The sequence below is a fragment of the Gadus morhua genome, chromosome 8 (assembly GCF_902167405.1).
Source record: "Gadus morhua chromosome 8, gadMor3.0, whole genome shotgun sequence".
NCBI lineage: Eukaryota > Metazoa > Chordata > Actinopteri > Gadiformes > Gadidae > Gadus > Gadus morhua.
This window is the reverse complement of record NC_044055.1, coordinates 15,333,266-15,348,993: the sequence shown is the minus strand read 5'-3', so window position 1 is coordinate 15,348,993 and position 15,728 is coordinate 15,333,266. Positions and strand designations below refer to the sequence as shown.

The following is a 15,728-nucleotide window of genomic DNA, read 5'->3' as shown; positions in this document are numbered from 1 at the left end:
GACCTCCACAATCCATCAAAATAGCTCTTGCACACACACATGTGCATGCGCCGCACACAAACACAAACCTTCAGGTCTGAGGCCAAGGGGTAACTGGACCCTAACCACTGCCCCCTGAGTCAACTGTGTGTCTGTGTGTGTCTGTGTGTGTCTGTCTGTGTCTGTGTGTGTGTGTGTGTGTGTGTGTGTGTGTGTGTGTGTGTGTGTGTGTGTGTGTGTGTGTGTGTGTGTGTGTGTGTGTGTGTGTGTGTGTGTGTGGTAGACATACACATTCTCTCTCTCTCTCTCTCTCTCTCTCTCTCTCTCTCTCTCTCTCTCTCTCTCTCTCTCTCTCTCTCTCTAGCACAATGTCTATGTTTTGTGACCTTCGCTTCTGAAAAAGAGAGGATAAACAATAGATAGCTAAATATTAAAATAAACGTTTTTTGGAGAACTGGTTAGCTTACAATAGGCATTCTCAATTCTCAATGATGAATACGTCGTATTACGTATTAGTATTATCTATACGTCGTACTTGGCAACAATCTCTAAGTTTGATATATTGCTTGGTAGGCCTATGACACTTTTTAAGAGCTTTCACGTTGTCATTGAACTTGAAAATGTCTTACCGGAGTTTATTCTTTTCTTCAGGTTCGTCTTGCAAGGTTCGTTAATACGGACTTACAACAAATGTTTGGCGTTTGCTCAAAGCTACAGTTTTCGGGATTGTGAAACCCTGTGGTGACGGTCTCATACCGATTCAACAAAACTTTATTAGCATCTGATGATAATTCCCGCACTGTGGGATGCTATTAGTCCAACGCCCCAACCGTAATTCTTTAAAGTTATGGCCCGAGAACTGAACCCAGGAATGGATAATGGAGAATTATTATTGTAGTTAATTACTTTTAAAAGCTGCTGAGTTGGCACTGGAGATGTTTGGCAGGAGTTGGTCGTGAAACTGTTTTAAGCACCAAAACGATAAATAAATACACATGCTGTCCACTAGATGTCAATAGCTACTCTTTCAAAGCGTCTGGATTGCAAATTCACAATCCTAAAATAATGCTAAATAATGTCTAATCGACATTGACCTTATATTTTTGGATAAATTATATGTTCTAATAATTCAACAGCAAAACATGTAAATCTAACTGCTTGGCCCAAGGTTACAAAATTATGATTTACACTTTCTACTTTTAACCTTCTTTGTAGGTTGTTTGAGTATAATGCGCATGTAGTTTCCCTCAGTCAAACTTGACTATATGCAGTACGACTTGTATGTATTCCTTCATGAATGTATACAAACTTGGTCTTTGAGGTTCGTCATTAACCTATTAAGTTCCTCATAATTTTAACTTGATTCAGCCACCAATATTACTACACTACATTTGTAACAGTTCATCACAACCACGACCACTTACGGTATTTGAGAAGATTTATTTTTTTCATCATTTCTTACAACAATACAGACATCACAGAATACATAGTTTTACAAACACAAAGCACACCACCACCTTGCTTGCTGCTGCTGCTGTAGAGGGGCGCGAAAAACGGTCTCGGTGTGTATCTGAAGGTTGCCAGTCTGGCCTCAGCCATCCCCCATTTAAGCCTTAGAAAATAACCTGCCACTCATGGGTTGCCAGTTTCGAAACTTTAATTATTATTTTTTTTATTGTATTTCTTTTTTAATTTGCATGTGGCCATTATGAGAACAATGAGGACCAAACGATCGCTCTGGAAACAGGTAAAAGGGACAAAAGCAAGTAAATAAGAAAAAGAAAAGTTATCTTGATTATGATCCAAGCCTGTAGTTCAAACTGAGAAAGCGTGAATGGAGGTTAGCGGTATTCGTGAATGAGGTGAATTTAAACATTGCTGCTTAGCTGAATTTTAACTTTTTAAGAGCACCCAACCCATTTTTCAGCACTTGTTTAAATCTAGGGAAACAGAAACCCTAATATTCTGTGAATCAAATCAAACTAAGATAAACCAAACAAAGATTTATTTTACTTTATGTTTAAATCTACAGTTTAAGGGTACAATGTAGTTCCATGAAAAAAAATGTACACCATCTAAATCTTGAACGCCTAGTCTTGAGTAGTTTATTATTAAGTCTTTTTTTCTCTCTCGATTTCTGTACAGTGAAATACAACTTTTAACCTGGAGACAACATCTTGTTTTTTTAAAAAATACAGAAGGCTTATTTTTTTTATTTCAGCCATTTTTTTCCCAGCAAAAACGTCATTCCCGTCCCCCAAAACTCAAACTAAAAACAGGAATTCGATATATACTTTTTTTTTTTTTCTGTGTTTGTGTCTGTTTTTTCATCGAGGCTTTGTGACTGTTTGCAGGTGTTTTGTATTTTCGTGCATGTGTGTGTGTGTGGGTGTATGTGTACGTGTGGGAATTCTATGTTTACACCCAACATTGTAAACATACATAGACGTATATAATACATGTGCTTGAACTGCATCATTGGAAAATTTGGTTGACTTCACTAGAACACCACAAAAGAAGAAAGAAAAGAAAGAAATAGATAGAAGGAAGTTAGGAGGAGGGGAGAGAACGAAGGAGCACTTTAAACCGCTTGTTAAGGCTTTTCCCCGTTTGGTTTTTTTCAAAAGGTCAGATTCGTTTTTTTAATGTTTTCCTCCCTTCTTTCATCTGTCCTTTTTACAGGAAGTCGGCCATCTTCTCTCCGCCCGAGCTCAAACAAATGAGAAGCAAAATGTCTGTCTTATCGGTCGTCCAGTCACAGAGGAGAGAAAGGTCCAGAAGTCTGTTTGTCCAGCACCGCTAAAGTGTCAACCGCACACAAACAAAATGGGGAAAAATAAACCCAACAAAACGCTGCGGTGAATTAAATTGTTCGATTGCGGCTCCTCCGATTGGGTTGATGATACCGTGAAGACAGGGTCAATGATGGACACAAGAAAAAAGGCGTAACGTGTCTTGTATTTTGGGTGTCTACAAGTAAATGGTGAACCGAAACCACTCTGGGTTAAAACTGTCCTTCAGAAAGGCAGTTTAATGTGCCCTGCGTGTGGAGGTCGAAGGTCACATTCGGAGACTGGAACAATACTGTCAGTTATCCGGATCAGCTTTTTTTTTAGCATATTTTCATCTTCTTATGTCATTTGTAGTACTTCTGTGATTGGCTAGTCTTTAAGTGGGCGGGTCTCCTAAGGGGGGGGGCACGGGGGTTAAAGAGTAAATGGAGTCTCTGAGATGTCCAATCATCTCATCTCCTCTGAGCACGCTCAGAAGTGCACAGTCCGCTCCCCCGCCGGCAGACAAGGGCCTGAATGACATCACTATGACATTGCAATGAGGGAATCCATGGTTGATGATGTCATCACCGCCAGGGTCCCGGCGGATGCAGGATGGGGAGTAAATCAAAGATGGCGGATGATACTGATGAAGAGCGAGGATGAAGAGGAGGAGGAGCGCTGTGGGGTAAAGGAGGACCGGACGTCTCTTTCACAAGTAGACACGCCTCAGGTCACCAGGAGAAGTGATGGTGTTGCATTGTGGGCACAGCTTCTTGTTTCCCTGAGAGAGAATGAGAGAGAGGGAGTCAGTCATGTGAAAGATCAAACATCCTTCAGTGTAAGGCAGGTCAACAACCCAGTCACCAGTGTACAGCAGAAGCTCATCTCCCCAAAGCAACCCAAGAGTGTAAACACTCTAAGGTGTCCCGGTATCATTCATTCACCATACAGAACTTGGTGTCATCACGTTTTGGTACGGATGTGTACGTGTGTATTAACCTGTCCACTACTAAGTCACTAAGTCCTAATGCAGCTCAAACCCACTGCTAGCATTTTACTACTTCTACTATCACTTTTGCTATGTTTACTGTGGGGCTTAAAACAAACACACACACACACACACACACACACACAACCACACACACACACGCACACCTCCCCTCTCCCTATCTGGTTTTCAGGCCTCCCCACGCTCTATTACACTGCTTTGATTCAGTGCCATCCCATAGTAATAAAATCGGTTGGCAGGGAGTTGGAGGGGCTGGGTGGTCTCTTGGCTCTCTCCCCCTTCAACTCTGCCCCCTCGCAAACTTTCGTCTTCTAATTGCTCACTTCACTTCTCTTGTTCTCTTCAAATCGTTCTCTTGCTCCCTCCAGCAAACCACTTTTTCTATCTCCCTTTATCCTGCTTTGTTTGTATTTTTGACCATTTCATTCCTACCCATTTTATTTATTTCTCCTTTTTTGTCTGCCAAATACTTTCTGTCTCCCTCCTCTCCCCCCCCCCTCCCACGGCTGCAGGCTACAGCAGGTCTCTCCTCTCTCTCGTGCCTCCCCCCCAGCAGGGAGACGTCCTGTGTGTTCCCCGGGTTCCGGGTGTTCTCGTGAAGTTCTGACCGGGTCTACTAGACTCTAGACCCCCTCTGACTTGAACTAAAGGTCAACTCTGCTGTGTGGAGACCACTGTCAGTCCACCGCAGTGGTTGTTTGTGTGAGGGGATTTCTAACAAAGGGGTGACAGAATGTGAGTGTGGCATTGCTGGGACCCCTGATGTGTTGAGTGTGTGTGTGGAGTGTGAGACCCCATCCACCTTAATAGGCATCTCTCTCCCTCCACCCGCCCCAGTCCTCAGAGCGCCTACAAACCAGAAATCACACGCACACACACACACACACACCTGCGCTCTCATGTGGTCAGGTGCGCAACCTCACACTGCTGTGCTAAGACGATTTGTGACTCCAGAGCAGCTTTAGCAGAAGATGAGGAGGAAAAGAGGAGATGGAAGAGAAAAAGTAAAAGAGGAGAAGCAGAAGAGGAGAAGGGGAGGAGCAGGAGAAGAAGGAGCAGGAAGAGGAGGCAGATAAGGAAAAGAGGTGGAGCAGAAGAGGAGAAGGGGAGGAGCAGGAGAAGAAGGAGCAGGAAGAGGAGGCAGATAAGGAAAAGAGGTGGAGCAGAAGAAGAGAAGGGGAGGAGCAGGAGAAGAAGGAGCAGGAAGAGGAGGCAGATAAGGAAAAGAGGCGGAGCAGAAGAAGGTGAAGACGAAGAGGAGGCGGAGGGAGAAGATAAGAAGGAAAAGAGGCGGGAGAGAATAAGCAGAGACAAGGAGCAGGAAGAAGAGCAGTAGTAGTAGGAGGAAGAGGAGGAGTAAAAGGGGTGGAGGAGGAGAAGAGGAGCAGGAGTAGAAGGAGGAAGAGGAGGAGTAAGAGGGGTGGAGGAGGAGAAGAGGAGCAGGAGTAATGCTCCTCAGGGATGAATAAAGTTTGTTTTTAATTGAAGAGAGGGGGAGAGTAAGGAAGATAAAGAAGAAGGAGGAGGCACATTGATCCCACACCTTCTTTGTGAATTGTCTCTACTGTTCAACCGTGGCTCCTTAAGCTGCACTCAATACATTACACTGATAACCAGCAAAACACCCGAGGGGCTGCAGGTGTTATTAGAGAGGTGTGTGTGTGTGTGTGTGCGCGTGTGTCTGTGTCTGTGTGTGTGTGTACCTGAGGCAACCCGTACAGTGGACTTTACTAATTTAGCTTGTACATTTAAACAGGTCTGTGGGAGCACTACATCCAAGTCTGCCCTAATCCACTATGGGCCTTTAGTGTGCGTGTGCGTGTGTTTGCGGCTGTAAGTGTTTGTATGTGCGTGCCTGAATGTGTGTGTCTTACCAGTGTCCTTAGCCAACATTCTTCACAGTGGACATGCCAGCACTGGATAGAGGTGAGGGGCATCGTATAGGAGTCCTGTACACAGAGGGACAGAGAGAGAGACAGAGAGAGAGAGAAAGAGAGACAGAGACAGAGAGAGAGAGAGAGAGAGAGAAAGAGAGACAGAGACAGAGACAGAGACAGAGAGAGAGAGACAGAGACAGAGACAGAGACAGAGAGACAGAGAGACAGAGAGACAGAGAGACAGAGAGACAGACAGAGACAGAGACAGAGAGAGAGAGAGAGAGAGAGACAGAGACAGAGACAGAGACAGAGACAGAGAGAGAGAGAGAGAGAGACAGAGAGACAGAGAGAGAGAGAGGAAGAGAGAGAGACAGAGAAACAACAGAGAAGATCTGGTTAATATTCAACGTCCACCTGACCCGAGCCTGAACACACCTAGGGACATCGACAAAACAACACATGTACTACCACAACACATGTGCACCATCACCCCCCCCCCTCATCTTTACCACCCCACTCCCCCCAACCAGCACACGGAGCAGCACCAACCACTACACGAAACAGCCAGCAGGCAAGGAGCCAATGACAAGGCAGCGAGGGACCGGCAAACCTGCAGGTCTATATATATATGCATACATATATATATATATATATATATATATTTATATATTTATTAATAATTATAGATGTTTATATAAACACGCGCATCAGCAAGCACACGCACGGACACGCACGGACACGGGACGGACGGTCGCCATGGACACAAGGGGGGTGTGGGGAGCGTGGGCATGGTCAGGCCGGGCAGATCGAGATAGGGAAGCAGGCAAGAGAGAGAGAGAGAGAGAGACAGAGGTACGAAGAGAGAGAGACACAGAGGAGCGTTCTGCCTAGTTTTCCCCATTCATAGAAAGCAGAGCTTCTCTGAATGGTCGGTACACAGTGACGATGAAGGTGGGGGGGAGGGGCGATGGCGAGGGTGAGCCTTACCCTCCGTAGAGGTTGTGGGAGGTGCCTCTTAATGCCGCTGCTGTAGCCTCCAATCACAACGCCCCTATACAGACAGTACAGGCCCAGGGGGAGGGATTTAGGCTGCTGCCTCCCCCCGACCTGATTGGCCGGCGGCCGGGGCCCTGGCCACACCCCTAGGCTCTTGTTCTCAGCGCCTGATTGGATAGCAGGCTTCCTCTGCGGAAGGGAGGGGGGAGGAGGGGGGGTGAGAGGGTGAGGAGGGCAGCCAAATGTGCCCGCTAGTCACAAACGCGCAGGTTTACGAAGCATGTGCGAACGTAGACACAAACGCAGGTGCGCACATACAGAAACATGCTCGTGTGGCAATGACATAAAGGTGTGTGTGTGTGTGTGTGTGTGTGTGTGTGTGTTTGTGTGTCCAACATTGGACATATATGAAAAAATGCATATATGAATACACAATGAATGTCAGTTGGACATATTTATTCAGATTTGCTGCATTGATACAGGCACATGGCTGTCACCAATCATGGTCAATCTCGTCACAGTATGGGGGGAAACACGTTGAATAAGCCTTCATTCGTTCTGATGCTTCCTTGATGGGAATTCAGCAATAGTATTTGCCGGTTTATTATTTCCATTGGGTCCGATAGACTACCGTTTATTGGATAGAATCTAGTTCTACTCCTTAAATCTTTAATATTCTGATGAACTTTAAGCATATGTGATATATGTGATATGTGACCCAACTGATTCCGGTTCTCCGGTCTGAATGACTGTAGTTCTCCCTGGTGAACAGTAGGTGGGGGTAGATCTCCACCAAATGACATGCTTTCAGAAACAACGAGACCAGATGAAGACGGATGTCAATCACAAGCTACTCAGCCAAGCCAGGGATAAGGGACAAGACAATATATTTCCACAACACAAGGATAGACACTTGAACTGACCACACCAACATCCACCATCTCTCTGTGCGCGATTTGTAAGTCTGTAGTTAACCTACAGAGGAGGCCTAGCGTGTCACAGAGGAGGCCAGTCTAAGAAGTGTGTGTCTTTGTGTGCGTAAAAAGTGAGTTTGACTTACATGTAGTTGGCTACACTTGTGAGGGAGTAAGTTTGTACATTTTCAGTGTGTGTGTGTGTGTGTGTGTGTTTCTGTCTGTGTATATGAATGTGTGACGGTGCATGTATTTTTAAGACCGAGTATGTCTGCAAAAATCATGTTTACTTTTACGCAGTCATGCTACGCATTTGTAAGTACTGTGTGTGAGTGTTTGCCTGAGAGTTTACGCTTATGCGCTAGTGTTGGTGCGCGTTTGTGTGCGCGTACACGAGAGATGCGACAGTGACGGATGAGCACAGCGGCCCGGTGTGTCTGGTGAGGGGGAGAGGAGGGGGAGGAGGAAGAGTTGGGGGGAGACACTGAGTGATCGATCGGCGCTCCCCGCCCTCTGGGTAACCTCAGGCTCCTGGCGACCTTTGGGAAGCGCAGGCGGCGGTAATTATCCACACGCACACACACACACAGAAAGACACACACACACACACAAAGAGAATTCTGCAGTCTTCTATGGTGGCCGCCTGACAGTGGGGTGATTTCTGTGTTTTAAATAAAGTGTTTTAAAAATGCGGCGATGGCCTAAGCAGAAGAGGAAATTGAAAGAAGCGAGAAACGAGAGGAGCTCAGGTGGTTCACTAGACTCGCGCGGAGAATATCGACCGAGACGACGTCGATAACGGACATGCAGAGTCATGTGATCGGTCGTCAATACCAGCCATGAGCTGGTATTGCTTTCGCTTGTCGGCTTGTCATCGGCTAATTCCCTGAAATGGCAAAAAGATGGTTTCCGTCATATCCCCCTTCCGTCATATCACCCGAATCGGCCGTTAAACACTGTCACGTGGTGTTGGGGTAAAGTAATGCACCACCTATCCCCATGACAACCGATAACAACCAAGCTTATCGGTTGTGGGGTCAACACAACATCCGCCAACCACAAGATTGTGTGGTGATTGTTCGCCGAATGGGAGAACGACACAAGAACAGAACACTGGAGCGAGGGGGAGGAGGAGGAAGAGGAAGAGGAGGAAGCCATGCCATAAGCAACTGTCACACACCAACGTTGTCGTACACAAAACGCAAAGATGGCAACAGAACAAACTCAATCTGCACCACGCTGACCAGGTCAAACCACATGACCCCACCCCATGGGGTGTCAAGGGGGTGTGGTGATGGCGGGGGCCATGTGGTGGGGACACACAGGCGGAAACACAAAGCAACACATCGAAGAGCCAACATGGAGGTGGATCCGTCTCAAACAATAAGGATGGAGATTATAAAGTCTCAGAAAGGCTTGAGATAAAAATGGGGTGGGAATATGATGGAAGTGGATATAACGGGTCTAGGTAGGACATCCATTCTTTTACTATGAAGAGGTTAGCTTTGGTATTGGCGGTGGACTAAATATGTCCAGCACCTTAATATTTCCACTTGACCAAAACCCAGTATGACTGAGGTCACTTACACAAGAGTTCATAAATTGGTCCAAATACTTATTATTGGTACTTTTCAAACATTTATATAGTTTACATTTTAAATGTAAAAAAAAAAAGTAAAGGAGCTCGCTTTACTTCAACCCGTATATTCTGGTATTATGTAAATGAGCAACATCTTGACGATGGTGATTGGTCGGTTAATTCGGTGGGCGGTCCTTACCATGCAGATGAGACACTTGTAGCGGTCTCCCCTGAGGATCTGCTTCTCCAGCTCTCTGATGCGAGCCTTCAGGGCCTCCAGCGTGGTGGCTGTGGAGTCCTCCGTTACCCTGGGGGAGGGGTAGAAAGAAATGTATCAGTTGGGCTCTGGTTGTTCCTGTGAAATACCGCACTTGTGGTATTTTGTTTTCAGGTTAAGAGATATTCTTTTGACTTTAAGCACAGTCTGTAAGCCAAGAGTACACGTGTACAATTGCTTTCACTTTTCACTCTTCAGCATTACAAACCCATCTATTATTTCCCATGAGGACGGTTTCCCGTTGTGGTTCATAGTAAAAGCATGTTTGTTAATATGAATCATTATGGGCCAACATGACTTCATAAAGCCAACCTTCTGCAATGCGTTCTCACTGTTGTGTTAATTCAGCCAGACCAAAAGGCGAAAACCTCAGCTAAACTTCCACGGAAACCAACATCTGTATTTACAGCTGTATCCCCCTCCAGCCTCACGACTAATTCCTCTTATTCTTCAATCTGTCTTTCATCCTCTCATTCATCCATGATCCTCTCGTTCCTTCTACCCCTCTCTGGTCACCCGCCACGATTTCCCCCTCACCTCCAAACAGCCCAAGATTAACGCGTGACACAAACGCCTGTTTAACACAGTCTCCAACAGCATATCAGGCCGCCATCGCTCAAATCAATAGGGCCGCCGCCCTGACGCCTCCACCACGGACCACTGATGAGGAGGAAGGTGATGATGATGATTTGGCGGTGAATGGTGAAGCTCAAAGCGGAGCCCCGTTGTTTATAATAGACTTTCCATTCCCCTCTCAGCTGGAATACAGGGTTGTGTGTGTGTGTGTGTGTGTGTGTGTGTGTGTGTGTGTGTGTGTGTGTGTGTGTGTGTGTTTATGGTGATGTGGTCATTTCACAGCCTGATAGGTAGCTGATCGATGGTATTGATTGGACGAGTAAGGACACAGGGGGGGGGGGTTGTTTAGAGGACAGCCATATAAGTGGTGGTCTTACTTGTGTGTGTCTGTGTGCAAACGTGTGTGTATGTGTGGTAAGGCATGTAGTATGGATTCCTCATGAATCTATGTATTTCTGGGGAATACATACAGTGGAATTAAACTTGGTACATTGAGACGATTTTCATTGCGCTTTTGTCACCAATATCAGTTTCTCATCACAGCATTGAATTAGCTATGTTTATTCATTTTACTTTCATGGCAAATATATCTATGGAGATGTGCGGTGCTCATTTTGGTTATGCCACCATGGGTACCCATGATGCACCCTGATGTCTCCATCCCAGGGCATTCTGTGATGGCCCCTCCCACCCTGCATGCAGTTAACTCACTTCCCTTTCCCTTATTAGCAGCAAGCTTGTAAAAAGCCATTTAGCCTTGATTAGCTTCCTAGCTTATAAAGTAGCCGTCAATGGACTTTTTAACAGAGCCGGGCTCAGCTTGTCCCTGAAACAAGACTGTCTATACTTTTTTAACTAGCAAACAATAAATATTTCTTACACTAAACTCTACTGAAACACCCTGCTCTATATGGCGGGTCTTTAATACCTTGTCCAAAGTAATTTTACAGAAAGGGGAAAGAGGAACCCTGAGGTTATAAACGTCTGTCAATATCCAACTTTCAGAGTCCATCCCAACCTCAATCCTGTGCCTCTGATGAATATTAATTTAGCCTTGCGGATTTATGCTAATTCCCCAACGCCATAAACAAACGTTTATTGCATGCATTTATTTAGAGTGCTTGATCATATGTACAGTCAGACAGTTTGAAGTATTTGTAAGTATTTTTTGTTGCAACTGCGAAAACTGCTTTCATTTATTGTCACCTTGGGAACAGGACTAAAGCTAGAACCTGACAACAGCCAGTAAAATAAATGAAGTTACGTCCAATGATTCCAAAACACCACGATATATGCTGGCGTGTTTCTCTTTTGACGATAAAAAAAAAGTAGTTGCGTGCCCAAAACTTCTAATAAATACCCAGGTTTTACAACTCTCCCTGCTCCACAACTCATAAAACAACTCAACAACTGCGAGGTGTAGTTTCCACAACTGGGCCGGCGAGTTTTACTCCCAGCGGGCAGTGGGGGGCGAGATATGTTTTCTTGAACAGAGCTCCCAAAGCTATAATTCCTGATTTGGTCGGAAAAAAATGTCTCTTTCCCCCCTCTTATCCCAAGCACCGGCTTTTAAGTGTGAAGTAAACTAATAATCCGGCTTTGATTTGCGAGGCTATGAATCCATATATTTTACTAGTGTGTGGTTCCTACGCATAATATCTACACTGCGGCGGAGTCTGGGAGGTGAGGCTTTGCTCGGAGCATAAGTCAAAGTGGCAAACTGGAACTTCTTCAAATCGATCGTTCCCACCGGCTATGTTTTAGAGTGCCTTGCGTTTTCTTGCATCGGGCGCTTCACGTGTACCTCTCACTCACCCGAGGGTATATGAAGCCCGGATACTCATATCAGGAAGCTCAAAAGGGTCAAAGGTCGCTCCCAGTGTGGCCTATACATCACAGCCGTAACGTTGTGAAACTAGTTCTAATCCTCCTGGTGATTTTAACACATTCTTAGTCGTGTATCCACGCTTAACTATCACTATTTGCTACATCCGATGTGTTTAAGTAGAAAGAATAAAAACAGGGAATAACACGGAAAATGAAAGAAGTGAAGAACGAAAAAAAGTAGACAAAAGGAAAGAAAGAGGGAGAGAAAAAACTAAGAGGAGCACAAATAAATCAAGGAAAGAAAAAAGGTAATTGAAAAGAAGCAGGACAAATGAAACGCAGGGTGAGGGAGAGAGAGAGAGAGCAAGCGAGCTAGAGATACATAGAGCGAGGGAGAGGCAGAGACAGACAGATAGATGGCTCTTCCTCCCCTCCGTTTAGCGCTCCGTCCCCAGCGCGCACAGGGGCCATTTCTCATTTCTCCAGTGTGTGCGTCAGTGTGGTTGTGTGTGTGTGTGTCTGTGTTGGTGTGTATGCGGGTGAAGACCCCCACCATCCGTCTCAATCAGCCCTGTGTCTTAATCTACTGTCCACCTTCATGGGCCTCACACACACACACACACACACACACATATAAACATGTACGTGTGCACGCGCATTTGTGAGCCATTTTGGCAGCTTTTTTTTTGCTTGTACGTTTCCTGGCCACCAGAGAAAGTATGGTTTGAGAGAACAATGGTAAGTGAATGTGAGAGAGCGAGAGAGAGGGAAGGAGCGAAGGAAGGAGCGGGGGAAGGAGCGAGGGCAAGAGAGAGCTAGCGGCAGCAGAGATCCAGCTTCATCACGTCCAAATTGAGGACAGATTCAATTATTTGCAGAAGCCACATGGAAAGCGCTCAACATTGTTCCGGCTGGAGCACCGCATTTGGCAGCAATCGCATTGGAGGGCCCATTTATCTTAGAGGGGAAAGAGCATCCGTGTGTGTGCATGCTTGTGTGAGAGTGCACGCGAGCTCATTTATCTTCAGGGGAATGAGTGTGTGATGTGAGACAATGTGTGTGTGTGTGTGTTGGAGGGGACCAGATCATTACCCATCTGGGATCAGAGAGCGAGTGAGTGAGAGAGAGCAAAAGAGAGAGAGAGACATAGTGCAAGAGAGCGGGACAGAAAGATTTCACTAAAGCAGGCATGCTCAAAAAACAGCTCCTCGCAGGAACACACACAAGCACACACACACACACACACACACACACACACACACACACACACACACCGTCAACGTAACAAAAGGAGACAAATCTCGTTTTCATTTGGGGGCTCCAGCGGCCAGCCAGGCTCCCCCACCCCCACCCCAGGAAAACGCGCGTGGCATTTACGGCGGGAGGCGAATTGTTTACGGGCCCCCATCCCCCGGTCCCCAACCGCTGTTTGTTCCAATGCAATCATTCAGCGTCCAGCCGCCCCTCTTTACACCGACACTTAGATTAAAGCTGGGCAGAGCGGAGGAGACCTACCCCCGTATTCAATATCCCCGTTCCTCACCCATCTCGGGCCCCCCGGCACTGTCGCCGGGCATCTACGTCAGCGTTAACGTCGGGGAAGATAACGGATAAAGCTTTAGTTCAATCAAAATGTATTTTTCCGAAAAGCGGTTCCGGTGTAGTACGAGTCAAGAGTACGAGTTTTTTGTTTTAAACATATAATCCGCCTTTTCCCCTTACTATCAAATGACAGATACTATAAAAAAATAAGCCACACCGTGCCCTACAATTTTATCCCTCTGCTGAACTTTGATCTGAGAAAAAACCGCCAGGAAAAACGTTAAGCTAACAGCAGAGCTTTACGATCTGACCAAACGAGGATATGAAACGTCATTTTTCTTTTCGGTCAGATGAGTCTGATTGAGTTAGACTGAGCAACCGGCGAAGTGATGTGGACTGAAACCCAGCACCCTCAGGACGGCTAGACACAGGCCAGACGGGATAAACCCTTTCCAAAAAATTACGTCTTCGTTTTGAACATGTGTGTGTAAGTGTTTTTCCATGGCGGACGAAGACTTTTGTTTGAATTGTGTCGTTAAGCATCTGTCAGTGATTCATCATTCAGAGTGTGTGTGTGTGTGTGTGTGTGTGTGTGTGTGTGTGTGTGTGTGTGTGTGTGTGTGTGTGTGTGTGTGTGTGTGTGTGTGAGAGAGAGAAAGCAAATGTGTGTGTGTTGCAGCGAATCAATCCAAGTTGTCGGACCGCTGTCTCTGTACTTAGCAACACTGACCTGTCTTGTCTTGATCTCTCCCCCCCCACACACACACAATTGATCACACCACAGAGAGCGACTGATCAAATGCATCTCCTTGCTCAGCAAACACCCCCCCCCCCCCACCCAACGGTCGTGTCGCCGATCAATAAACTTCAAGCTGCTCTGGTGATTCGGCCGTTAGCTTCGGTGGTGATATTTAATATGTGGGACACACACACACACACACACACACACACACACACACACACACACACACACACACACACACACACACACACACACACACACACACACACACACCCTAACCCTGCAAAATGAGGACAAAGACAGAAATAAATAAAAAGAAATAAACAAGAAAGGTTACATTGACAGAAACGTTGAGCATGATTTGTTGAAGCAATGCTCCAATGCCATTATCCTCAGTGGTAGAGCTAAGCCCGAGCAACGGACTTGAGGGACCGAATAAAAGACAGAGGTACACAAACAACGATACACTTTGTGCTATGTCCTCTCTGGGGTCCTGCAACAAGGCCAGGTTGATCCCAGGCCCCCACAAAAAATATCTTCAGGCAAGGGAGAAAACCCATGACCCCACTTTGTTAGACAAGAGTAGCAGGTCTATGTCTGCACGCAAGAGTGTGTGTGTGTGTGTATGCAGGAGTGTGTGTGTGTGTGTGTGTATGCGTGTGTGTATTTGTGTATGCAGGAGTGTGAGTGTGTGTGCAGAGTAATTGAATAGGGGCAAAAGGACAGGGGGAATATGCCAGACATGCAGAAGCAAGCAATCAACCAAATTCCTTTTTTTTGTCACCCCGCACACCCAAATTCTCCCTCTCTCTCGCCCCGTCGTTCTGAGGCTCTCCCCCTATCTCTCTCGCCCGTCTCCGCCGATGCTCTGACCCCCATTACCCATGCAGGGGACAAGGTGTGGATGTGTGTGAGAGATTGTTTTCTCTGGGCAGAATATGAATGAGCACATGGAAATGAGGGGAATTAGGGAGTGCTGGCCCTTCCCCAAACACATACACACACACCCACACACACACACACACACTTCCCTCTAATGGAATGGCAAAAGTGTCTGCATATGCAGCTACATGTGTATTTGTGTAAGGAGAGAAAGCGTGCGTGCGTGGGAGATGATTTGTCTAGGTGAGCCTGTGTGCGTGTGCTTGTGTGTGTGTGATAATTGGTCTAGGCCGGAAAGTGTGTGTGAGAGTTTCTGATTGTGTGTGAGTTTTCTGTGTGTAAGCGTGTGTGTTTGTGTGATGATCTGTCTAGGTGTGTGTGTGTGTGTGTGTGTGTGTGTGTGTGTGTGTGTGTGTGTGTGTGTGTGTGCGAGAGAGACAGGTTTGAGTGTGTGCGCGTACGCATGCGTGTCGAACGATATGTCTAGGCTAGTGTGTGTGTCAGTTTGTGCGACTTTCAAGTGTGTGTGCAAACATATACGAGTGTGACAAATAGGCCGGTGGGGCCCTAAACATAGATTAATCCGGGCCCTGGCTTGAATAATGGGACCTCATATGAGCAGTCAGCCCGGGGGCCCCCTCCCGACGCCCGTCTCCCTGGCCATGCCTCAGCGGGCGGCGCCGCTTAGCTCCAGATTTGTAGCCCCACTCTTTGGGCAGCGATCAGGGCGTGGAGGACGGACGTAGGGGCTCCG

At 46.4% G+C, this 15,728-nt stretch overlaps 1 protein-coding gene across 6 annotated transcripts in view; it reads right to left on the bottom strand.

Annotated features, from left to right (window-relative positions):
- Positions 1–1,399: 1,399 nt before the first annotated feature.
- The window catches only part of rnf220a (ring finger protein 220a), a 37,583-nt gene continuing 23,254 nt past the window's right edge, over positions 1,400–15,728 (bottom strand). For 4 of the 6 annotated variants that reach the window (XM_030363466.1, XM_030363465.1, XM_030363468.1 and 1 more), the window contains 4 exons: positions 9,328–9,436; positions 6,627–6,824; positions 5,637–5,711; positions 1,400–3,534 (listed from right to left, as the gene is read on the bottom strand). In XM_030363466.1, the coding sequence (XP_030219326.1) occupies positions 3,463–3,534; positions 5,637–5,711; positions 6,627–6,824; positions 9,328–9,436 (454 nt within the window). In that variant the 3' untranslated portion in view covers positions 1,400–3,462. The remainder of the gene's footprint in view (positions 3,535–5,636; positions 5,712–6,626; positions 6,825–9,327; positions 9,437–15,728) is intronic. The other 2 variants (XM_030363467.1, XM_030363469.1) reach the window with 1 other exon arrangement.